Source organism: Engraulis encrasicolus, chromosome 2 (assembly GCF_034702125.1).
Source record: "Engraulis encrasicolus isolate BLACKSEA-1 chromosome 2, IST_EnEncr_1.0, whole genome shotgun sequence".
In the NCBI taxonomy this organism is placed as follows: domain Eukaryota; kingdom Metazoa; phylum Chordata; class Actinopteri; order Clupeiformes; family Engraulidae; genus Engraulis; species Engraulis encrasicolus.
In genome coordinates this window covers 21,496,073-21,521,674 of record NC_085858.1, presented here as the reverse complement: position 1 = coordinate 21,521,674, position 25,602 = coordinate 21,496,073, and the positions used below count along the sequence as shown (strand labels likewise).

The 25,602-nt window shown below is 42.4% G+C and overlaps 2 protein-coding genes across 2 annotated transcripts; both read right to left on the bottom strand.

Annotated features, from left to right (window-relative positions):
• Positions 1 to 50: 50 nt before the first annotated feature.
• Positions 51 to 4,684, bottom strand: LOC134434892 (ras-related C3 botulinum toxin substrate 1). The gene is made up of 6 exons (XM_063183546.1): positions 4,270 to 4,684; positions 3,229 to 3,300; positions 2,841 to 2,958; positions 2,257 to 2,319; positions 1,739 to 1,898; positions 51 to 1,303 (listed from the first exon to the last, which is right to left on the bottom strand). Exons 1-6 carry the CDS (start codon positions 4,302 to 4,304, stop codon positions 1,173 to 1,175), a joined length of 579 nt encoding a protein of 192 aa, XP_063039616.1. The 5' UTR covers positions 4,305 to 4,684; the 3' UTR covers positions 51 to 1,172.
• A 1,001-nt stretch (positions 4,685 to 5,685) lies between these two features.
• On the bottom strand, positions 5,686 to 25,315 carry LOC134434861 (ral guanine nucleotide dissociation stimulator-like 1). The gene is made up of 17 exons (XM_063183501.1): positions 24,902 to 25,315; positions 18,582 to 18,874; positions 17,901 to 17,942; positions 16,765 to 16,934; positions 15,922 to 16,070; positions 15,358 to 15,600; positions 14,764 to 14,867; positions 14,472 to 14,556; positions 13,196 to 13,276; positions 12,752 to 12,841; positions 12,178 to 12,219; positions 11,533 to 11,654; positions 11,240 to 11,341; positions 10,165 to 10,282; positions 8,941 to 9,258; positions 7,996 to 8,110; positions 5,686 to 6,668 (listed from the first exon to the last, which is right to left on the bottom strand). Exons 1-17 carry the CDS (start codon positions 24,923 to 24,925, stop codon positions 6,520 to 6,522), a joined length of 2,247 nt encoding a protein of 748 aa, XP_063039571.1. The 5' UTR covers positions 24,926 to 25,315; the 3' UTR covers positions 5,686 to 6,519.
• Between the last annotated feature and the right edge of the window lie 287 nt (positions 25,316 to 25,602).

Genomic DNA, 25,602 nt, shown 5'->3' with positions numbered 1-25,602 from the left:
ACATAATTATCTTTTACAGATGGTGAATAAAACATGACCACTAAGAAAAATAAAGTTAATTTGTCTTTATTCTCATAAAAAAACCCACATTGTTACAGTCACCCTGATAAATGGGTTATTATGCTGCTGGCTGCAGTTGAACTTATTCACTCATTTCCTAGTCTTTTTAGTCACAGGTTCATAGAATGTATAAGATGCTCCGGTATCAGCAGCCTATGTATTGCACGATTCATACTGTCTAATGCCAAAACTTGTTTGAAAAATATTTAACAGTTTGATAATACAGTGTGCCACAAAAAATATCAACTGTGATACCAAAAAAAAAGCCATGATCAATTAAGTGTTTTACCCCTCAACCATTTAAATGTCTGAGTATACTTGTTACTTGCAGTATACTGAATATGGCAACTTTGGCATGAGTATTCTTAAAGGTTTGGAAAAAATGTGTCTGTGTGGCATGTGCTTGTATGTATTTACAGATTGCCTGGCCCTAAACCGACCAAAAGGGACCTTCAATTAGTTTCAGTACATCCTGCTGTTAGAACACAGAAATGCAAAATAGACAGTGCTCCGACATTACTAAACTGAGGCATGAAAAATACTGCATAATCCCTTGCTGAACGCAATGTCAGACTTATCAGTTCACTTGCTCTTCTCCTGCAGATGGTACCCAGTTAAAAACAAAGATGCCTTCCAAACGGTTTCCAGTGATGAGTTAAATGCCCCCCCGTTCTCTGTTAACTTCATGAACCGGGAATGATTAGTGTTAGTATTATGTACTGGGTTTGACAGTGCCATTGTGAGAAGCTCTACATACATTGTACAAAAAGAAATGTCTGTAAACATATTTCTAAATGAAAAAAGTACATCATAATACAACTTACAAGGGGGAACATCAATTTCAAACTGTAGTTATTAATGAAGGCCGCAGGAATTTCAAATGTGTGGAGTGTCTGCATAGTGTTAAGCCCAGGGATGGCCTGTAGTTTCCATACTTGCCCGACAACCCCCCCCCCCCCCAAAAAAATATGAAAAGAATAAAAAAAGACCCTGCTTCCTGGTGATACATACTTGGTAGTGATAGTTACAATAAGCAGGGGGCATAACTGTAAGGACACAGACTTGCCATCTCTCAGCTGACTCTCATTTAACGCCTCGTTGACGAGCTTGTCTTAGAGAAGTAGGCACTTCCTCCTCCTCCTCTTGACTGGGGGAGGGCAGAGGACAGCCCTGATGGCCTCGTCGAACACTGTCTTCAGACCGCGCTGCGTCAGGGCAGAGCACTCTAGGTACTTCACAGCTCCTTGGGAGGAAATGGGTTGTTCCAGTCAGTGGCAGATTCAGTAACATTATAGCACATATTTCCATTTTCATTTCCTGGTTGACCGGACTGTCTGGGACCGACCCACTCACTGTTTCTTCAGCAGATTAATATGTACAATAACCATGGCTAAATAATTCATTTATCTGATACAGGCGTAACCAGTTACAGAAATATGATTACAAAATATATCAAAAAATGAAGCCTAACTTGTTTTAATATATGGTTATGGAACAGTAAACAACCACAGCAATTAACTTACTATTTACTTGCTCCTTGGCAAGATCAGCAACTATCAATACTTCCTTGTACTTTTCAAAGTGCTCTGCATTTATACTAAGGGGTTATCCATTCAATTGAGACAACTTACTTCTGAATAAGAGAACTCGAGTAAATTTCTTAAAATTTGATACGTACCAATCTCTTTGGCCATGGCCAGGCCCTGTGGGTAGGTGATGGGTGTGAGCTTCTTCTCCTTCAGCTTCTCGATGGTGTCCTTGTCGTCCCTCAGGTCCAGCTTCGTCCCCACCAGGATGATGGGCGTGTTGGGACAGTGATGCCGTACCTCTGGGTACCACTGTTAAGGAAACAACTCACCTTCAGTTCACTCACTCTTTTTTTCAAATAATGAAGACAGGACAGCGGAGAAATGACTAGAAGCAAGTGGGGGATAGAGAGAGAGGGTATGGCCGGAAAATGACCCAGGTTGGATTTGAACTTGGGTCGCCCACATATAGTATGGTGTCTTAGCATGCTACGCCACCCCCAGTTCATTCATTCATGTTGATGTGGAGTGTCAAAAGAGTCATAAGAGTCAAATAACCTTAACTAGTGAAATGTCTTCTGAGGATTTCAATATCAAGGAGAGATTCAAAGTTGGAAGATAAAGAAGGGTGCTTTCCTTCCCTCAAAAGGGCCTTTCGGGAGGATCTTACCTTTGCACGGACATTCTCGAAGGATGCTGGACTCACAAGGGAGAAACAGATCAGGAACACATCCTAAAAGGAGCACAAACAATAATAATAATACACATCAAGCAGACTTTAATCTATGACAACCATACAGCTCTTGGAATTTGTTACAATATACTTGAAAGAGGGTTCTTTTGTAATGTATCCATTGAGACAAAAGAAGTTCACCTTTCCCCCACAGCAATGCAATTGGGTCAAAGATGTGCAAAATGGCATTGTCATTCAGTGTAACGGATGCCTTCTGCTGACTGTAACTGTAAAAAACATGACTCTTTTTTATTTATTTATTGTTACAAGGAATTCATGAAAGCCTTGGCTGTCATCCATTCACTTGAAACAATTTAAAAGTCATGTTTTTTTTTTTGCAGTTACAGTCGGCGGAAGGTGTGCGTAACACTGAATGACAAAGACGTCTTTGATCCAATTACTCTCACAATCGTAACGTGTCTGACACTGATTGCGCATAATCAGGTGCGACAATTCTATCACTATTCACGACTTGGTGGAGGATTTCCTTTTTGTGCAAGGCATCATAAAATGTGACCTACCGTCTGTGGATAGGATAAAGGGCGTAGCCTGTCATAATCTTCCTGTCCGGCAGTATCCCACAAGCCGAGGTTGACTGGCTTCCCATCCACCATCACATTTGCAGAGTAGTTATCGAACCTGAAGGACATAGGGGAAAGGAGGAGGAGGAGATGAAGGAGGAAGGTTGATTTCACTAGCACAGCTCCATATTTATTCTGTACACGTATTTCTGTAAATGTACAGGTACACACTATTTCCAGGGATTTCACATCAACTACTGCTCCACACATGACCTGCACGGCACGTGGGTTTGTGCGAGTCGGACAGAGCTTTCACTGGGCTGGATTCAGTCCATTACACACATCAAGTAGCTGATGAATTATTTAGACTACACGATTGGATACTTACACTGTGGGGATGTACTCCCCAGGGAAGGCATTGGTAGTGTAGCTGATGAGCAGACATGTTTTTCCCACAGCCCTGTTGAGGTGAAATAAGGCAACATCAGAGACAGCTTCTTACAGTGGAAATATAAAGTGTGGTGGTCAATGAAGCTGTTTTAAACGCTATGGACTACATACTCTGGAGACAGAATATGACACAAACGACATTTAGAACTAGTGTGTGTGTGTGTGTGTGTGTGTGTGTGTGTGTGTGTGTGTGTGTGTGTGTGTGTGTGTGAACTCGTCCCTGATGTTGTGTTTATCATCAAGTTGAGTGATTCTTTCAGGAAGGAGCTAAACCAGAAATTGTGGGGGAGTAAATGGTAATAAAACGAGAAAGAATACAAAGACACCTTATAATGCATAGCCAGGTATCAAAACGCCCCTTGGAACACAGCAACAGGTTTTAGATCACCGGTAACTTAACTGTAGCCCCGACTAATAAAAAATCACACAGCATCTTCCTCGTCTTTTTTAAGTCAGAGGCATGCTGCTATTGAACTATGTTGACATTTACCAAATGTACTGCCAACTTATCAATGGGGCACGCGCTACAACTGTCTAGCTATTAAAGCACTGCATCGGTTGGCATTACCATGTTAGCAAGCTAACCAATCTTAACATTGTTAAGGTTTATCACACGTCCAGTGTCAACAACACGAACAAAGAGTGTCAATGACTTAACGAAATTCGACTAAACATAAACCAGCAAAGGAAAGCAGAACGACCACTGGTGTAGTTTTGCATTGCACATGTCTCACTTCAACCCATACAATGAACTTTGTTACGAGCTTTATTACGACAATAGCTCCGTTAGCCTCATGCTAACTTCAGTGTGCTTGCTGGGTTAAAAGCTAGGCACCAGAAATAAGTTGCTGGGATAGGATAGCCCATGATTTGATGAAATGCCATTAAAAGTTCACAAAGTTAGAGATTGTTAAAACAGGGCAATGAATAAAAAATCAAAACAGATAACAGAGGAATCCGTGTTAGTTATAGTACTTACCCATCTCCAACGACTACACACTTTATCGCCTGCATTGATTCTCACAATTCACTTGGTTGTGCAGTTAGAAACTATCAAAGCTAAACAGCTACTCGATTTGTTAGCTAACTAGCTGGACGTAGCACAGCCTCCCCGTCCACCAAAACAATCACAAAGTAGCGACTTTTACTAATCGGACTTTCCCACAAGGCCCTAGGGGGATACAATAGTAACAATCAAAGTTATCCGAAAAACGTCTATACAACACAAAAATGTAACAATGTTTCTTTAGACAATGATTAAAATTCCCACGCCTAAACAAAATTCTGGAAGTCAGTCGCAAGTTTAGTCCACCGACGGCCACCACCCCTGAAAAAATTCCCGGTTGTGGATCATGAATTTTGTGGATCGAACTTTAGCCAAAGCCTGGTCGCTCGCAAGGGCGTGTTCGTATGACGCTTGGGCGTGTTCACAGTCAGATGAGAAGAATGCAGACGATGTAAGGAAGAAAAGGGGCTATGCGTGACCTCACAGGAAATTTAGTTAGAACATCTGTTTCCTGACAGTTGCCTAAATGAGTATCATGTTCTTTTAGAGTTATTTAACAACAGTTTGGCATTACTTTCCAATCTAGGTTAGTACCCTAATCTGGCCACATCCAGATTAGGCCTACTGGCACCACAGATGAACCGTACATAGGCCTATTAAATTTTAAATCATTCACAATCATTCACTTACATAAATGATAAACTATCCTATATCCAAATTGCATACTATTCAAAATATCGAATTATTTTAAGGAAACAGATATAAATATAAATATAGCCTAAGTCAAAAAGAGCATCCATCTACCCACACTCCTACACGCACGCACACACACATTTATGATTTGCTTATCTACCAACAGCCTATGGTCCCCCACCCTTCTTTCTCTGTATGAGCAACACATATAGGCGAACTATAAACTGTTGGAATAAACTTTACTTTTACTCCCCCCCCCCCTTACTTATCAGTTTCACCTGTTTCCTTTTAAATTACCACTTTTTATGAACATAAAAAGGAAAAGAAAAATGTCTGCAAGATGGAGCTAGAATCAGAAGAAATGGTTCTATGATTTTGTGAAAACAACCTGCAAAAAGTATTTAAACCACCCAACTATTTTCAGGTCTGTAGGCTACAAGGCCTATGTGTGTATAGTTGGACACACAATGCATCGGCCTTAACATCGGTATCGGCCAAAATGTTCATATCGATCGATGCATCCCCGATACACATTATAATTTCTGACCAGATCTGAAAAACATTTTTACAGGCTGGTCTCTGATCACCTGTTTAGCCTACAGTCATGTAAACTCTAAAAATTGTTAAATTTGTAAACAGATGCATTACTGTTATAACTACACATTGCCTGAAATGAATAACATACACAGACATGAATAACATTGGACAGACACACCACTTTAATTGTTTTCAAAACAGCCACATTGATTGCACTAATTGCCAGTGGGTACAGTATGCGGTGTGTGGTAGTGTAGTGTGGTGTGGTGCAGTGTGTGGTGTGTGGTTCACAGGCTGCTGAAGTTCATAGAGTATCCTTTCTTCATACAAAAGTGTCTTACCTCATCTGTCTTTACAGTCACATGTGATACCCATACTGCCCAGAGAAAGACAAAGAGGACAACAACAAGCAAGTCCCTGGCCTCTATGTTCGAGACATGCTCATTCTCAGTGTACAGTATAGACCAAAGGTTTGGACACACCGTCATTTAATGCCTCTTCTGTATTTTCCTGGATATTCTACAGTACATTGTACATTTACTCAGAGGGCATCAAAACTGTGCATGAACACGTATAGTTATGTGCTTAACAAAAAATATAAATTCTAGTAGTTTTCCAACAGCGATGCCAGCTTTCTATCCACCTGATGTCAACACAGTTTTGATGCCCTCCGCGAAAATCTACAATGTACTGTAAATAGCCAGGAAAATAAAGAGAAGGCATTGATTGAGAAGGAGTGTCCAAATCTTTTGACCAATACTGCACATCATCTACCTCAAAGTGCTTGGAGCAAAACATCTTAACAAAACAAATATAGACATTTTCCACAAAGTCCACTTAAATATCTTTTTTACATAAAAAATATACAATAGAAAAATATAGCTAACAATGGGCAAAGCAATGTAATTTAAGCATCACTTAAAATCTGCCAGGGCACGGTGTGTAATTCAGGCTACAGAGGGCGCTACTGTACTGCTACTGCTGCTGCTGCTACTACTTCAGTCCTCGGGGGAGTGAGCCGAGGCTAGACGCGCTGAGGGGGGGCCTACGGGATCCTTTTGGGCAGGGGCGCAGGACAAAGTCATAGTTGGCAGACGTGCACATGGCGTAGAAGACATTGGCCTTGTCTGGGATGAGGAGCTCTGGAAGAGATGGGAAAGCAAGTCTGTAAAGATTCTAGTCATCCGGGTCATGTTAAAGAGAGTGCAACAAGCTTTTCAAGCTTTTCAAGCTTTTGTAAGCTTTTCAAGCTGCAAGAAGTCCAGTTCCTCGTTAAGTTGTTTTAATAAAAAAAAGCTGTAGTCCACAGGTCTTCGAAATCACAGGACCTTGGCCACACATATAAAAAAGATACAGTATCCACCATCTGAAAAAAGGCCCACCTCTTCAAAAAAGGCCCACCTCTTCCCCTCCTCTACAGCACGTGGAAATGAGTGCATAGTATAGGTGGACGATTGCTGTGTCCACAGCTTTGTGGTGGAGTACCACTCCCCTTTGCTTTAACAGATCCTCAATCATTGGCCATGAGGTAATTCAGAAAGTACGACTACAGGCTGTAGGCTACAGGCTGTTCCTAAACATGCCCATTTCAGATGCTAAAATGGTGACATTTTCAGCAGATATACATGTGATCATATATAGGATGAAGAGCTTACAGCACATTTAAAGACCAACATCCCTATTTTACTGTGATGGACCTTCAGTTTGAGTTGAGATGTGATAGCCTCAAGCAGACCCTTGTGCATTTTCACCCAACTTTGTGAGCTCGCACAATACATAGCAGTTGAATTATGTACTATGAAAATACTGTTTCAGTCATCAAATGCACTTTGTTTTTCTCAACATTATACTTGGTCTCTACTGCAGTGCTTGGTCTCTACTGCACTAATGCTTGAGTTGACCCAGTCCAGGGCTAGACTCTATGGCATGATGTGTATGTGTGTGTGTGTACTCTACTTAACCCTGGGCTAATTTATTTAAAGTGATACTGTCCCATTTTTGGAAATACGCTTATTTTACACCTTCCCTTGAGTTAAATAATAGGGTTTTACCATTATCCTGTACTTTCAACGGTTTTCTAGTTATGACAGTGGAAATTTTACCTCCAAGGTAACAGTTAACATTGAGTCCTATGAGACCAGTTAGCCGCGAGCTGGTCTCATAGGACTCAATGTTAACTGCTAGCATGGAGGTAAAATTTGCACTGCCATACCCCGAGAATGGTTGAAAGTACTGGAGAATGGTAAAACCCTATTATTTAACTCAATGGGAGGTGTAAAATAAGCTTATTTCCAAAAATGGGACAGCATCACTTAAAAAAAAACTACTTAGCATCTGCACTATTCTTCTGTATATTTCCTGTGTATTTTGTCTCGGCTAATGATGTTGGCTATGATTATGTCCTCGATTGTAAGTCGCTTTGGTTAAAAAGCGTCTGCCAAATGCAATCCAATGTAATGGATGGCTCACCTTTGCCTTCGGCCAGAACCTGGCTAAGGGTGAAGTCATGGCAGCTCTTGGTCTCCATGTGGTGCTTTTCCAGGGCTCTCTGAATCACCTGCGCCGTCTTGTCCTGACTGGTGAGCTAGCAAGGGGAAAAAAACAAGCAATGCCAGTTTCAGTTATCATTGCCCTGATCCTGAACAGTGCAAAGGGAGACGCTGTACTGTATAGTATTATGCTTTTGTTTGAATCGCTGCCTCTAGTCTAGTGTAGGCATTCATGACTTACACTAAAAAAAAACTGTATACATATGGGGAGGGCTCTAAATTAACAACAGCCAACTGGCCAAATGCTGGTTAAATTTCAGTTTGGCTGGTACAAAAAACAACTAACAAGCCATTAGTGAGTGTGTGTTTGGCTAATAAAATGAACACATACTGTACTACCCACTTCGACTGGTGGTGAAAAAAGTTAGTTTAGAGCAGTGATTCTCAAACTTTTTCAGACCGAGGACCACTTTTCCCCCCCAAAAATGATCAGGGACCACTTGTCAACTAAATTGGCAATTGATGGGTGCTAATTGGACACTGCTAATTTTGCTTCAGATCACTCCATTTTTATTCACATTTACAAGCCTGTCTTATTGTGGTGAAATTAAGACTTCAGCTATGTTTAGCTATGTAGTTATGTTACAAATATAGCCTACTGCTAGCTCGTCTTGGAAAAGTAAAAATCCCCTCGAGGACCACCTTAGCTCTGTCGCGGACCACAAGTGGTCCCCGGACCACACTTTGAGAATCACTGGTTTAGAGCCCTGCATATGGCATAATATTTCACTAGGTTAAGGGTTCAGTAAGCTTTTCCCTTAACCCATGGCCATGTCGGTCTTACTTGTAGTATTGTGTGACATTGCTAACATTTCCTCAGTGTTCTTGCTGAATAAAACATCTCACAACCAGTTAGGCTTATTACCAGGATGCTTTTGTACATGTTGCCGTTGCTGGTCTCCGCACCGGCCAGGATGACGCGAATGATGCAGGAGTCAGCCACCTGCCGGTTGTAGACAGGCAGCGAGGTGCAGGACACGGAGCGCTTGTGGGTGGAGGACAGGGCGCTCTTGGGTGGGGCTAGGGAGAGCGGGGAGAGCGGGGGAGCTGAGAGGTCAGGCTGGGAGCTGGAGGTGGCGGTGGAGAAACCAGAGGCACTACTACTGCTGCTACAGCTGTCGGAGCATGAGGAGGAGGAGGAGGTGAAGGAGTCAGACATGTTCTGGCAGGATCTGGAGAGGGACTGTGCAGAGAGACGGGGGAGAGAGGAAGCAGATTTGTTAACTTATTTTGCGCAAAATAAAAGTGAAGTGATTTTTTTTCTGCATGAGAAACTGCTGATTGTGGTCAATTTAGGACAGTAAAAAACAGTAGAAGTGAATGTAGGCCTACCAGTTAATTGAGTGGACTTAACAAAGTATTGATATTTTCTAAAGCTTTTGAATAAGATGTGAGATTTTTTCTCAGAGATATTTTTTTCTTTTATGAAGCATCTAATTCTGCATGACGTGGAAGATGGAGAACTGCTTCATACTAGCCACGTTGATTCAGTCCTGTGGATGGTGAAAGCCTGGCTCAGCCAGAAAGCAAAATTGCAAAATGCACCCTGTAGTCCATACCCAAGGACATGTTTGGTTAACATCTACCAGTGCAGAGCAGCACAGACAGAGGTCCCAACAGGAATGTAAAATTAGTTAAGATTTAGGAGAGCAGAAGCACCGTCATTAATTATTAGTGACCTGGCATGTCTGTTGACTGTGTAAATGCAGTGCCCGGTGGGGATGAATGCCTGCCAATGACCTGGATGTTTGCTTTGCAGTGAAAGCTAATTGAGGAAATGGTGTTGGTTCACTAGCTTGGAAAAAAACAACCATGAAACAAGCACTGTGAAAGTAAGAGGAAGGTGTACTACTGTACAATAAATGAGCGGTCGCTTGCTTCAGTTGAAGGTGAAGACTGTACACATCCCTGGAAAAGGTGCAGGACAAAGGCTGACTGTAATTTTTGGAGTGAGGAGTCCGCACACTTAAAATCCTTCTTTGTCGTTTCTTCATTTCATGCCTGGATTACGTTTCGACTTCATCAGTAATCCAGCCATGAAATAAAGAAACAACAAAGAAGAATTTTAAGTGCACTGTAGCTTACTTACATCAAGTTGTAGTGGGGAGGAGTGTGAGAGGTCTTCCATTTCGGAACCACTTGATCCAGAAGAGGAGACACTTATCTGGTCAGGGTACATCTTTTTGGACCCGTCAGTCATCAGGAGTCTGAAAACAAACACAGAAATGATTAGCTGTCTTACTTTAAAGGAACAAAGGAAAGGGGTCGCACACAAGCGATGGATCAGGGATGATGGGCTAGAGTCATGGATGGATTGGCCATGTGGCATACAGGGCATTTGCCCAGTGGACTGTTGATGCTTTTGGCCTGTTGCTCCTCCTCTAAATGCAGTGGTATCAGCCCTCATGCTGCTACAGCATACCTGTCCGAGGCAGATTTAAATATTCATTTTGGCTGTTGTGGTCAAAATAGTACGCTTCATTGTCTCTCTCAATGCCTGGCGGACTGGTCTTCACTAAAATCCCCGGCCTGATTTTTCATCCCAGTCCAGCCCTGGCTAGAATCCTGAAATGTGTGCATCCCCTTCTGTCTTTGGCTACTATTTTTTTGCCTAGATGACTTTTTTGGAAACACTCCAAAAGACAAAAGGCGTGGACACTACTTTCACCTATCGTACTGCACTTATTTTATTGCAAGAATATACCTGTACAGACCTGAATTTAAACACAAATGGCTCAACTGAATGGGAAAAACATGACTATTAGGAGAAAGGCTGTTGGGAGAGAGAATCTGTTTTGGGGAAGGGTGCGCATATCCAAAGTCACTGATTGCAGGTGCCAGACAGTTAAAGAAAACAGGTATGCACACTGTGAAATAAGCTCCAAAAATAAACTTAATTTAATTAAAACAAGGTTTCGATCACCCTGAATTGTATTAAATGAACAAAAGGATTTAAGAGTGCAGACATTTTTCTTTCTTGCCCCACTTATTTAAACTCAGGAATATAATGCCCTGAATTTAAAAACAAGTAGCTCAGCTGAGTGGGGAATACAGGACTATTATGGGCTGTTAGGAGAGGGAATCTGTGACTTACAAGGAGAGGTTTTTGGTGAGGGTGCGGTGACTTACGAGGAGAGTTTCTTGGTGAGGGTGCGATGACTTACGAGGAGAGTTTTTTGGTGAGGGTGCGGTGACTCCATGAGCCGGCGCTGGAGTTTGAAGTGCAGGTGTCCACAGGGGCCTCCAGCTGACGGGAAAGCTCATAGCTGATTGGACAAACACATGGGAGCATTTCCATTAATGAATTTGCGTTATTAAGTAACAGCTTCAGCACATTCACAGTCTCTATATTGAGGTAGAGGCAATACAGAGATGTTGGTGTTTTATGCATTCTAATGGTAGTGATGAGTAAGGGAAGTCGTGTATCTAATCATCAAGCTTGTTTGTTCACACTCACCTTTCCTGGTCAGTGAGCAGCCTCTGGCGCTGGAACCAGGCTGCGATGCGAGGATGGTGAGGCAAATTATACTGACAGCAGGAGGCCTGCATCTGGCGAATCTGAGACAGGATCTCATATTCCTGCAGATGTTAATGAAAATGAATCATTTTTAAAATACATGTACAATAATACAGTATTTGGGGGATTTTAATATTTTTCAGATTAGGACAGTGGAGTAGAGACAGGAAGTGGATCGGGACATGACCAGGGCTGGGAATCAAACCCGGGTCACCCGCATAGCAGTCCAGTGCCCAGCTGTTGGAGTCACGGCTGGGCCACATTACATTACTCTTAGCTGATGCTTTAATGCAAAGCAACTTACAGGTTTTTTTATAGAGTATTGGTTACAGTCCCTGGAGCAATATTGGGCTAAGTGCCTTGCTCAAGGGCATTTCAAAGAATGCGGATACAAAGTTGTTCACATGGCTACAAAATGTTTTTTGGGGGTGAAATCCAGGACAAAGTATTAGTTCTATTATTTACGTAACAGAGATGTCTAATATTTCAAGACATTTCAAGGATTCATGCAGATGTATTTATCAAATGTCAACAACAAGAATTGATTAAAAATTATGACACTTGTGCAAAAAAGAAGGTTCTTACTCGTCTTCTCTTCTCAAAGTTGATTAGATTACACTGATGGCACTGGAATAAAAAGCAGAGATCCAGGACCAAAGGTTAAACCTCCTTGATACAGTGGATTGACACATTCATTTTCTCCACCATGTTACTTTACATTCTTTTAAAATTTGTTTTACCTACCAAGATATCAAACTATTTTCAACATATCCTTCTTTTTAGACCAAAATAACACATTCGGTTCCGGTAGGCCTATTTAAACTTGACATCTAACGCGAACCAAATACTGCTTAATAACATCGCTGCAAGCTACTGCCATACAAAGGCAAAGAGTTGTAACTACATATTTTGTCCAAATTGACTTTATACTGAAAATGGTCTTCATTACACCCCGTTTATCTTATGACAAAGCCTTACTGTATGGTCCAAATGTGTCTCGTTTTGGATATATTGCTATGTGAAATTTTGCAGTAACTACAACATCCAACCTAATATCACGGCATTTTTCTCAGTTTCAATGTTGGCATAGTTACTGCACTTTGCCTTTGTAGAGCGGTATTATACAACATTGCTGTGACCTGTAGGCGGCAAGTCTCACCTCCACGGTGTCTGTCAAGGCAGTGTCAAGCATGGTGAGAACAGTCAGGTAGGTGCCCAGATACGGCACGACGCCACTGCTGCTGACACTCTGGGAAAGACAGGACAGGAGCATGGTCACATTACACAACAGATGGCCTGGATCAGCTTCAAATTCCTTAGATTTTTTTAAAAAGTATCGAGACATTTCAAGTTGCAAAACAATAATAGCTGACTAGACTGCACATAAAAGAACAGGGAGTTATGTTGCGATGGGAAAAGACTAAAATATACACAACAAACAACAACCTGCATGTATCTCTATAGTGCACCCCCCAGTCAGCATTTTCACTTCCAGTTTATAGATTTGCTTTTTCTTGTATTTGCTATCTCATAAAAAGAGGCAATACCCAAAAAGATGTATTATCTATTGCATTACTACTAGTTTCAAGAAGACATGTCTTACTACTCGTCTTGATAAAGTGCATTTCTTGAGCGTCTTGGGAGAAATGTTTTCCACTTGTTGGTTGTTGGGTTGACATCCATCCTAAACCAAAGTTGGTAGGAGTAGGCAAAAGAAAAGACAAAAACCTGAATAAAAAAGTTTTTGTCCACTTTGTTCTGCTTCATTGTAATAGCAGAGAAGAACATTGTTATTGTGTATTTCTTTTAATGTTTCTTCCATCATTAACGTCTGTTATGCAAGAGCTCTAATCTTAAGCCTCACCTCAAATTATACAGAGTTCTCTGACTAAAACACAAATAGTATTGCACAGGGACTCAGACAATGCTTGCCTATTTTAAAAGGCACTGCGAAGAATGGCACTTTCATCTAAGGGAACACGGCACAGGCAAAAATAGAGCTTGCATGCAAACTACTGTTTACACAGACAAAATAAGTCCTTGGGACAAGAAGCACCTGAAACTCATTCGCTCATTATGTGGGCTAATGTTGCTGTGGAGTCTAGTTAACAACATCACTACCATGCGGGACAAAAACAGAACACATATCGATTTTACGCCAAAACCCAGACCCCACCCTCACCTCCAGGACACAACTCCAACTCTAAACACACGCACACGCTTACACTGCATTTTTCACACATTTTGCAACTAAATTCAGTGACTTGGTGTCAAGATATGATGCTCAACTGAGAGCATGGGAACTCAGTAGATGCCCATGGCATGCGGAGAAAGGCATTTCTTATAAAACACATTTTATCGGTCATGTTCTGTGTATGCCCAAGTTTCAGGCGAAGGGAACATCAAAGCCAAAGTTAATGAACACACAAGTGCAAAGCATCTCATGAAACATTAACTCCAAAATGATTAGGAAAATGGAGGCACGCCCTATATAAGTGAAATGTATTGTGTAAGCTTTTAAGGCAATCGTGCTAAACACACAAGCTGTCATTTTACAGTGTGCAAGATTAACAGACTTTCCTTGTGGAGAAAGCTGTACATTCTCTCTCTCTCTGGCTCTGGCTCTCTGCCAGAGTTCATATTAGTGGTGCTCCACTCTCCCTCATCTTAGATTTAGACTTAAACTTCTTTATTGTCGATTAAACTATTTTTCTTTGGTAGTGGCACAAAGACACACAAGGGCAAACACACATCACAATCAACATAATAATGAAAACTTTGATATGAGTAAAATTAAGCTAAAAACTAAAAGAATAAAAAAAACCACGATACTATGTCCATTTCACCGAGTTAAATATTAAAACCGCTCTCTCGCTCACCTCAGTTAAGATCTCCCTGCTGGTCAGGACACAATTTTCGTCTGGCAGTGTTTCACAAAGGCCCTCAAATGTGGTCACACTTTCCCTGTAAAGAGAGCCCAAGGGAGAAGAGAAGAACACTGCTGTTGAGAATGAGATCATATAAATCACCCATTGTCTCACCCTCACAGATGGATGAAATGTTTAGACAAAATCCAAGCACACATATGGTATGCTTGCAGCCCAGACGGTGCTTACACGGGATCTGTTCAATTGAAAACCAAATCGAGAGCCAAATCAATGTAATGCTTACCGGCTGACAGCTGACCAGGTCTTTCTTAACCTGTAGATGGGATTCGACTGCAGTGCAGACAAAATGGCTTTCAAAGAGGAGAAATTCTTCAGCTGCCGACACTCCTAAAAGATTACACAGACAAATTTCAAAACGTTTTGAAAGTCATAACTTTGCAGCGCAGTCACCGGTAGTGATGCACAGGTCAAGGATTAAAACCAAACCAATTTATCACCAATTACAATACATTACATTACATTACACTTAGCTGGCACCGTTATCCAAAGTGACGTACAGTCATTTTAAGTACAGCGTATTATTGGCTACCGTCCCTGGAGCAGTGTGGGGTTAGGTGCCTTGCTCAAGGGCACCTCAGCCATGGAGTGAGATAGGGAGTGGAAGGGTGGGTTTCGAACCTGCAACCCTCTGATCTAAAGCCCATTTCCTTAACCACTAGGCCACGGCTGCCCATTACCTCCAACCCGGTGCATTGTGCATTGAGCTGGCCCATGCATCTTCACATTACATTACATTACACGTAGCTGACGCTGACCCATGCATCTCTATTGACCGGCGTGCAGCAATCACACACACTCAGGTGCAAGGTGCCCTCACCTGTGCCACCTTGATCCACCTCTCGATGACCTTTGCCCTCTGCACGTGTGGCTGACCAGGGCATCGTGCGGTCGAGGGGCTGGAGACGGGCGTCTGGTTGACCAGGATGGATGCCATGACCTGGTTGGTGACGGCGTTGAACTGAGCTATGGTGGCCCGGACGGTGGGAGAGAGGTTCTCCTTGTCGCGCTGGGACCAGATGCAGCCCAGACACTGGAAGGGGACCACCTTGACAAACAGCTCCTAATGCGCAAATGGGTAGAGATTAGAGAGAGAGGGGCGTTACTATGGCAACCAGCCAACCCACCACAACCTTTGCACCTTCGGGCTGTGCGTTAAACAAGGAAATAAACTGTGTGTATGTGTGTGGGTGTGTGAATTGATGCATCTATATCAAGATCAGGAAGATGGGCTATACATGTGTGTAGATATGCAATCTGTGTGTGTGTGTGTGTGTGTGTGTGTGTGTGTGTGTGTGTGTGTGTGTGTGTGTGTGTGTGTGTGTGTGTGTGTGTGTGTGTGTGTGTGTGTGTGTGGGGAGGACACAAGTCATTAAGCACTCACCGAGTCCAGCCTAGTGAGCTGCTCTGCGATGCCCAACACGGAGAACTCCATGAAGTCTGGGCTGTCTACTGGCCTGTCCAGCTCCAGCTCCTCTTCATCCACATCCAACTCCTCAAATGCATTGCCGGCTATCACAGAGTTTCGCCTTACTGTGAGAAAAAAAACCACGAGAGACCTTGAGTGTTTTCAATGCATGAAATGAATGATAATAAATGAATTATTATTTATTATTACAAGACTCACACACTTCAAATATGTGAGAGTTACAGATTGTTTATAATTTTTTCTTATTTTTCAAACAGGACAGTGGAGGAGACACGGGAAGCAAAATGGGAGAGATAGACATGGAAGGATTGGGAAATGACCCCGACCGGGAGTCGAGCCCCAGTCGCCCGCATAACAGTCCAGTGCTAAGCCGTTAGAGCCACGGCTGGGCCACAGATACACTTTTTATATTTGTTTTTCTGATTTTCAGAACTGTGGTCTGTGAAGACATCATCATCCTCTGTCGAAACACATTATTATTATGGTCATCATTATCATTATCATTATTAAGTAGTAGAAGTAGTATTAGTATTAGTATTAGCAGTAGTAGTAGTAGTAGTAGTAGGGGAGCCGACAGAGGGGGACAAAGGGGTCAGTTGTCCCGGGCCCAGGGAGATGGGGGGCTCAGGATTGGGTACTCATTGCATTAAATGTATTCAGTGGGGGCCCTTTCAGAGGACTTTGTCCCTGGCCCAACCAAAGCTGTCAGCGACCCTGAGTAGTAGTAATGGTAGCAGATTGTGTTAAAGATTAGGGTCACATTACAAGAGTAATATTGCTTCAGCATTTTCACTGCACCTTGGCTCTGGAACCTCTTGAGCAGCGCCTCAGAGAGCTGGGCCAGGGGGCGTAGGGCGGGGTGCTGCCTCAGGTGCAGGGAGAGGAAGCGCAGGGACGGGTGCTGTGGAGGGTCCCACAGGTCATCACTGAACTCCTGCAGCCATCTCTGCACCAACACCTGCAGCGGACTGGAGACAAGAGAAGAAGTTATTACTTCCAGCAAGGAGGTTATATTTTCGGTTGCGTTGGTTTGTCTGTTTGTGTATTCATCCATCAGCAGGATAACTCGAAAACATATGCACGGATTTGGACGGAATTTTGTGGAGTTGTTGGCAATGACAAAAGGAACAAGTGATTCAGTTGTGGTGGTGCGATCTGGATCCAGGAATTTAAAAAAAGATTCTTTGCCATAGCGGGATAGGGCCAATTTTGACATTCCAGTTTCTAACTCCACAAAAACAAGGAAGAGAGACTTAAAAACAGCTTCCTTGGTGGAGGACTGCAATCTGAGTGCATTTCTAGTTTTTAGTTAGTTTTGTTTATTCATTTATTTATTTGGCTTTTAAGCCTTTATTTACACAGGACAGTCTGAGAATGCGACAGCAAATTAGTGGGAGAGAGATGGGGGAGGACCAGGAAAAAACAAAAGTAAATAAAGATTATTTGTACCTGATCATAGCTAAAGTATTTAAGGATATTTAAGAATATGGAGCGACCAACAACCATGCTCTGATAAACATGTGTCTGTGCAGATTCTTATTAATCAAGGTCAAGTTAATCTAGTGCCAAAAGGAGGTCAGGTTGCTTAGAACCTTAATCTTTTGGCTCATGTATTTGTATTGTATATGCAATTCCATTTGATTGAAGACATTCAATTCAAGTAGCTTTTGTTTCAGTTATCGTTTCTGTTTTTTATGAGCTTTTCCCCCAATTATTGAACACATCTGTTGAGTCCTTCATATGGACTCTGGTAGATATTTCAATTGCTAGTTTTTTGGCATTCAAGTGCATTAGAAAATGTGACGACCACCACCACCACCACCACCACCACCAACAACAACAACAAACAACTACCACCATGACCATATTGGCAAACATATCGTAAAGGTCACAAATAGCAACAATAAGAAGACTAAAAACAGAGAGGGCCTTACCTCTGTTGACACCTGAGGTCAGCCTCAGCGTTGAGGTTGTCTCTGTGGGACAGACACAATAGTTACTAACAGCAAAGCCAACAGGGGGGACAAAGGGGTCAGTTGTCCCACGCCCAGGGAGACAGTGGGCCCAAAATTGGGTTTTCATTACATTGTATGTACTCAATGGGGGATCCTTCCAAGATGACTTTGTCCTGGGCCCAGCAAAAGCTGTCAGTGGCCCTGGTTACTAATGTGAGAACATAGTCTTGGTTAAAAACCACTGTCAGCACATGTGGGTGTTGACTCCTCACCGTGATGCAAGGCTTTGCACAACTTATAATAGCCACCTTCCCCTGTGAGGATACTTATTATCCTTGACAGTGCATGCTGCTTGTCGTGTGCCTTGTAGTAAGAAAACAGGTACAAAAACAGGTACAGAGAGATTCAAGGTGTAGTGTCAAAATTACCAACTTGACCTTGCTGGTTTCACATACAGCTTTCATCTTTGTCCAGTTAAAAAAACACGTAAAGCCATTAACGGTGGAAGCAAATTACAGGAGTTTGAAGGGACGTTTGGCCTGAAGTAGAAAATCAAAACAACAGCCAAAATGCACAGGAAGGAGTACAGGTTCTTCAACATAGCTACTTACCAAAATGTACAGGGGGGGATTGGACAAACTCTCAAGTATGGTTTCTCACCTGCTAAAGAGCATCTCGATGAGTGTGCTAGTGCTGGTGAAGGTGCGATAGGTGGAGAGGAAGATGCGGGCGAAGTCCTGCTCTTGTGAACACGCGTCCAGCAGCTGGGACACCAGCCTCCCCAGCGTGGCTGCTTTCAGCCGGCGCACTTTGCACGTGCGGTATTGCACGAAGCAGTCGGAGCGGGCCGCCTCGCCGCTGCTGCCCGCCGCGGGCTGCACAGGCTCCCTGCGTAGGGTGATGCCATAGACGGCTCCATCCTCAAACTCCTCTCCCCACTCCTGAACAGGGTCCTGTGGAGATGGACAAAGCCTCACATTAGATTGCATGACATTACATTACATTACATTTAGCTGACGCTTTTATCCAAAGCGATTTACCGTTTTACAGGGTATTGGTAATAGTCCCTGGGGCACTATGAGATTGGATGCCTTGCTCAAGGGCACCTCAGCCATAGAGTGCGATACGGAATTAAAGGGTGGGATACTGTCCTTCAAACATGCAACCCTCTGATCTGAAGCCCATCTCCTTTACGTTTTTTGTGCCACGGCGGGCCAAAAAAACATGTGGCAGTGAAGGCACGGTCAATCCGAAATGCATATCATCAGCGTTGCACATTCTGTGGTACTGCGCAGAGCACCGCAAACTGATCAACAGCCCATGCATAGCCTACACATAGATGTCAATGGGGATATACAGAGAACACTTGCACTGGCCTAACTTTTTTGTTGCCTGTACATAGCACCACACAGTATGTGGGAAATATTGCATTATTCATTCAACATATACATTACATTACACTTAGCTGACGCTTTTTTTATATCCCAAGCGACCTGGAATTATTTAGGTACAGGGTATTGGTTACAGTGCCTGGAACAATGTGGGGTTAGGTGCCTTGCTCGTCAGTCATGGATGGAGGTGCTGGTAAGGGTGGGATTTGAACCTGCAACCATCTGATCTAAGGCCAGCGCTCTAACCATTGAGCCATGGCTGCCCACATACTGTATACTGTATGCACTAGACCAGACCAGGGTTTGAATGTAAAAAGTGTCCTCACTAATCAGCTGCCAAAACAACACGGTGTAGTGATAGTGAAGGAGAAGTTTCATACAGAGGCAATTACTAGATTTCTAGTCACACTCCATTTAAAAAAACTTCTTTCACATCTCTGGTTCAGAGGAGGGTGGAAACTCTGAATTGCACCATCAGTTTTTTTTTTTTTTTTAAGTTTTCACATTAAAAATGGTCCTTCAAAGCTTCAATATCATAATGTGCTATGCTACCAGATGTCATATTAGGGTCAAACTGTTCTTTAAAGAACTTGTGCCTCACTGGTTCTTTGAAGAACTTAAATCTAGGTTTTTCAAAGGCACTGGCCTGGAGATCACCAGTGATGAGGAATTCAATTATTCGGATAACTTAATCTCATTTGGAAAGACTTAAAATTCGCCACCATTTCATAACTACCCACACACTGTCTTAAATTACCTCTAACGGAAATCTGACTATTATGTACTGTAAATCCTTTTAAAGTTTTCAAACTTAAAAGAAAAAGAAACGAAGCTGATGGGGGAATGTTTTTGCAGAAGTTTGTAGCAGTTAGCAGTCTTTTTTTAGACCCATGTACCACCACTACCTGATGTTTTCCATATAACACGGGGGCTGGAAAGAAGGTGTTAAAGAAGCCCAGAGATGCTCACAACAAATACGCTGGAGGGAACACCTTTAACCCTTAAGAGGGTGGGCTGGGGGTAGGGATGCTGACAGCTTTGGCTGGGCCTGGGCAAAGTCATTTGACCCTTATTTGGGTGACGATTCTAGGAAACCTTTCTACCAAGCCCCTGGGCCAGCCAACCCCGTTTACCCCCCACCAGCCTCATCCGAACACAATTCATCCCATCTCAAGCAGCAGACATGACACAGCAACTCCACCTGTCCTGTCCTGTCCTGTCCTGTCCCGGATGATGGAAGAGGCCCGTGGCTCGATATACAGTCCCAGGAAAAAGTTTGTACACCCTTTGAAATGTCTTACCTTTCTGTCAAAATTGGTCATAAAACATGGTCTGATCTTCCTGGAAATCACATGAAGGAACAACCAGAGTCTGCTTTAACTAATTCAACCCAAACATTTACAAGTTTTCATATTTTCATTGGCCATAAGATGTAAACATTCACAGGACAGCAAGGCATAAGTAAGTACATCCTTGCATTCAATAGGTTTTAACCCCAAGTTAGTCGCAACAACCTCAACCAGATGTTTCCTGTAGTTGCAGATCAGATTAACAAAACAATCTGGATGTATCTGCTCTCCCTTTTCTTTAGAAAAATGCCTCTCGTCAGCAAGGTTTGTGGGATGTCTGGAGTGTATAGCTTTCTTGACTTCATGCCATATAATCTCAATTGTTTTTTGTCAGGGCTTTGACTGGGCTATTCCAGAATGTGTATTTCATTATTATGAAGCCATTCTAAAGTCGATTTGCTTCTAAAGTATGGGTTGTTGTCACATTTCAGCACCCATCCTCTTGTGTGCTTCAACTGTGTGACAGACTACCTCACTTTGTTCTGTTCATTGTTCATAGTTCATTGTTCCATTGATAATAGCAAAGTGAAAAGGGCTTGAGGCAGCAAGGTAGCCACATATAATGATGCTCCCGCCACCAAACTCAAAGGTGGAGATGATGTTTTGGTGAAGGTGTGGTTCTCCAGTTCTCCTCCAAACATGACATTGTGTGTTCTCCTGAAGAATTCAACTTTGGTTTCAACGTTGGTCTACAGAATATTTTGCAGTAATTCTATGAAGCATATAAATGCTTTTTCGCAAACCTCAAAGGTCCAGCAATATTGTTTTTTGGACAGAAATCCCATTAGTTTTAGATTGGCAGAATGAATCCCATTTTTAGCTATTCTTGGTTACATCTCCTCTTCTGAGTATGGTGGCAGGAGCATCATTATATGCGGCTACCTTGCTACATTAGGCCCTTGACAGTTTGCTATTATCAGTGGAAAAATGAACTCAAGTTTATTGTGATATTTTACAGAAAAAACGGGAGGAAGTCTGTCACACAGTTGAAGCACACAAGAGTATGGGTCCTGAAATGTGACAACAGCCCATACTTAAGAAGCAAATCGACTTTAGAATGGCTTCATAATAATGAAATACACATTCAGGAATAGCCCAGTCAAAGCCCTGACAAAAAACAATTGAGATTATATGGCCTGAAGTCAAGAAAGCTATGCACTCCAGACATCCCACAAACCTTGCTGACGAGAGGCATTTTTCTAAAGAAGAGGGAGACAAGATACAAACAGATTGTTTTGTTAATCTGATCTGCAACTACAGGACAAGTCTGGTTGATGATATTGCAACTATCTGAGGGTCAAAACCTACTTAATGCAAGGGTGTACTTACTTATGCCCTGCTCTCCTGTGAATGTTATGGCCTTATGACCAATAAAAATATGATAACATGTAAATGTTTGGGTGGAATTAATTAAAGCAGACTCTGACTGTTCCTTCTTGAGATTTCCGGGATGATCAGACCACGTTTTATGATCAATTTTGACAGAAATTTAAGAAATTTCAAAGGGTGTACAAACTTTTTCCTGGGACTGTATAGCCCTGCTTGTTTGCAGTGTAAGCAATATAAGCTTTTTATGTGTATAAGCAAAACCGTAAGCCGATAATTGTTACTCATGAGGTATAATGTAGCTCAGAGTCAGTCAGACAGCCATTTACAACCCCATCAGCAGTCTGAGTAAACATGCCTGGTGTTTATCTGTTTAGCCATGCCTGGTGTTTAGCTGTTTAGCCATGCCTGGTGTTTAGCCGATGAGTCCAGCAGCAAAGCCTGACTAGTGACTAATCTGAAAAGAAATAAAGAATATAATAAACAAATCCAATACTACCAATAATGGCAAAGGGTATATTTCTAGATGAAGATGAGGAAAATCATGGCGTGGGTTCACTTGAGGAGACTCATCATCCTCAGTGCTGACCATGTCAGGCCATCTGACACATCTAATGATCATGTCTGGAGACGAGAATCATAAACCTTCCAGATTTCTGAAGTGTTACAAGTGCTGTTCACCATCCTTCTGTCTCGTCCTCTCTCATTATAAAAGCACAACCTCTTATTGCTAACAGACCCGTCCTCATTTCAGCCACTCTTACAGGCAATAATGAGGCCTTATTAAATCAGAAGAAAAAGAGACACTCCACTTCACGTTGACGCAGCGAGGGCGGCCTTGTGAAGCGCCACCGAGCGCCCTCCACAAAGGGGAACAGATGATCCAGCCTATAAACAGGGCGGCGTAATGAAAAGCAGCTGCTTGGAGATGTGGGGACTAATCAACCTTTTAACAAAGCCGGAGCGTGGGCGCGATGATATAACTTCCATCAGCATAAATCTGCACTTGAATGCCCCCCTCCCCTTCCAAACACTTCATCTTCGACATCTCTATTCAATACAGTGTATACACAGTTTTATACAGTCATCCCAGTCAGCTTGCCATCCTCAATGTGTAGTGCTGGGTGATATGTAGAAAAATTACTTGATATCACGTTAACATCTCTCTATTGTGTTGTGCCGCAAAACCACAATTCTTATAATTCCTCAAGAATATACGAAATTAAGAGAACAGGACAGCACTTCAAGTTTTGTCTTTTATTGCCGTCCTGTTCTCTTTATTTAAAATAGTTAAATCACAATAGAGGAGAAAGGCACTTTTCTATCACGATATCAATATCGTCATATCACCCAGCCCTACTCAATGGCATGCCCTTGTCTGTTTGTTATTGTGCTCTTCTTGAGAAAAAGAAAAGGTTGCACCAAACATGAAGTTGTTTTATTTTTGCTATGGTTGCAAAAATAAATAACTAAATAAATACATAGAGTACATTAAAAAGTCAGTAAGTTTATGCATGGTGCACCCTTATCCTATTTCAGTTATGGGGCCTACGTTTTTGGTCAGCGCCCTAAAAGAAGAAAACAAAAAAATGAGTTTCAGTGAAGCCCAAAAGCTCCAACGCTTATGAACGTTCACTGTGCTCTTCTTGACATGACTTCCAGCCAGCTAAACAAAAAAACTGAACTGTCTGGTTTCAAGCAGATGAATTGATACACACGCACACGAATAGCAGAGGACGTCACAGGCCTGTGGTTTCACGTGAGCGGCGCGGCGCGCATTACTGGATGCCAGCCCGCTGCTGAGGACTCTGAGCCGCCGGCAGCAGCCAGACAAAAGCCCTGAGCCTATCAGTTTTCACATCACCACCATTTTCACATGACAGGAGCGGAGCGCCAGGTGAAGAAAGGAAGAAACAGTACATCATGTCCTCAATGCACAATAGAGAAACACAGATCTAATGATTAAGACACCTGCAACAATGCACATGACTCTGGGTCAGTAAGGAAATTATATAGGGGTCAAGTTAATGATTAAACCAAGGGCCTAATTTCAAGGTGTTCAAGAGACATCCCTTGCGATTCTGAAGGTTTGGATCCATTTATTCTGTTAAAAGTGCATTATATGAGCAAGGACTGTCGCCGACTGCTGTGTGTCCCCTTGGGAGAGGTGAATGAGAGCACATACATCATAGAGCTATATGAGGTCTTAACTTGGGTCTCAGCAGACCTGTGTCTTCTGGTGTCATTATGCAATCATGTCAAGTTTGATGGCAATGGCACATGCCTGTCTGTGGTAGTAAAACTCCTGATCCTGATACCTGCTACAACATACATCTTACTCCCCTCATATTCAGTATCAACCATGATGGTGTGGTAAATATAAACTAACCAAATAGTGGCAGGGGACATAATGTTATGTATTGCATCCAACAGTAATAGCAGTTGACGTAGTGGTCTATCTACTTCCATCCATACTCTGAGACAAAAAATATCCACTACTAATCATTAACATTAGACATATCCTACATGGGTTAACAGACACTAGACATGTCTGTGGCAGTGCTGTTACAATGAAACATAGCTAAGCAAAAACTGTTACCTACATTAAAGCAGTAAACTTGTATTGAAAAAGACAGAGGCCTGGCTCACCCCTCTTTCCAACTTGACCCACATTGCTGACTTATGACTAACAGGTGTTTAAATGGAGCGATAGCCTTTCCTTCTCACGGTGCCTGAACTTGATACGCGCCACTATTTCAAGAGCACTCACTGACACATAGTTAAACAACGAAATGCAAAAAGTAGCCTAACCAGCATGGACACCGCTTCTTACCAAGCCCTTGGCTCTAGTTCATTATGCAATATAGACACATATGACATTTCGGAATATTGTGAGGTGTTTGAAATAGCTTACCATAGTAAGTTGCCATTTTCCCATCTTCAGACAGGTTCTTCTTATGAGGGTCTTTTATGGAGAGTTCCCGTCCATCTTAGTTCATTCAGTTCACAAGTAATCACTTCATACAATGTGCTAACACGAGTGCTTTACGGATGCATGGCTAATATATTTCTTAAAACCTTTCAACGTATTGACATAAATCTATTTATTTACATATGATTTTAAAATAAATTTTCCTAACACTGCAGTATATGTCACATTTTTCAGGCCGATATACGGAAATATATTTTCAATAAACTATTTCCAAACACTGTTTTAGCGCCCCAAGCCCTTTCGTCTATTATTTACTTCAAGACACAAGTGCGAGCTATCTCCATCGCCACACTTCCGAACACAGCACCGCAGAATCTTTGATTGAGCAACTTCACCTGGGAAAGCGCGGTGGCTGTCAGGTGGGCGGCGTCTTGCTAGCAAAGCGCACTCCCCATTTGCGAGATCACAGGAGGGTGTGTGGACATGCTGTCAAACCCGAGGGGACGCCAAACGTTTACGCGCCCACTTACTGGTTGGCGCAAAGCCCCACTTGGCGAGCGCTCCTCTTATTTCGTTCAGTTTTGGTTGGAAGCGCATCAAGAGATTCATTCAGTCATGTAGCCTAGATGAAGTAATTTCCTGATAAAGTGGAATCACAAGCTTATGCCAATTAACGTTGTTAT

Excerpts from the sequence above, each read along its gene's own strand:
- LOC134434892 (XM_063183546.1), bottom strand. The coding sequence starts at position 4,304 with ATGCAGGCGATAAAGTGTGTAGTCGTTGGAGATGG. Across the intron at positions 3,301-4,269 it reads TGTGTAGTCGTTGGAGATGG|GGCTGTGGGAAAAACATGTC; the intron begins GTAAGTACTATA and ends TCACCTCAACAG. Across the intron at positions 2,959-3,228 it reads GGGGAGTACATCCCCACAGT|GTTCGATAACTACTCTGCAA; the intron begins GTAAGTATCCAA and ends TATGTCCTTCAG.
- LOC134434861 (XM_063183501.1), bottom strand. The coding sequence starts at position 24,925 with ATGGGAAAATGGCAACTTACTATG. Across the intron at positions 14,557-14,763 it reads ACCTGGTCAGCTGTCAGCCG|GGAAAGTGTGACCACATTTG; the intron begins GTAAGCATTACA and ends CTCTCTTTACAG. Across the intron at positions 12,842-13,195 it reads GCACTTTATCAAGACGAGTA|AGTGTCAGCAGCAGTGGCGT; the intron begins GTAAGACATGTC and ends TGTCTTTCCCAG.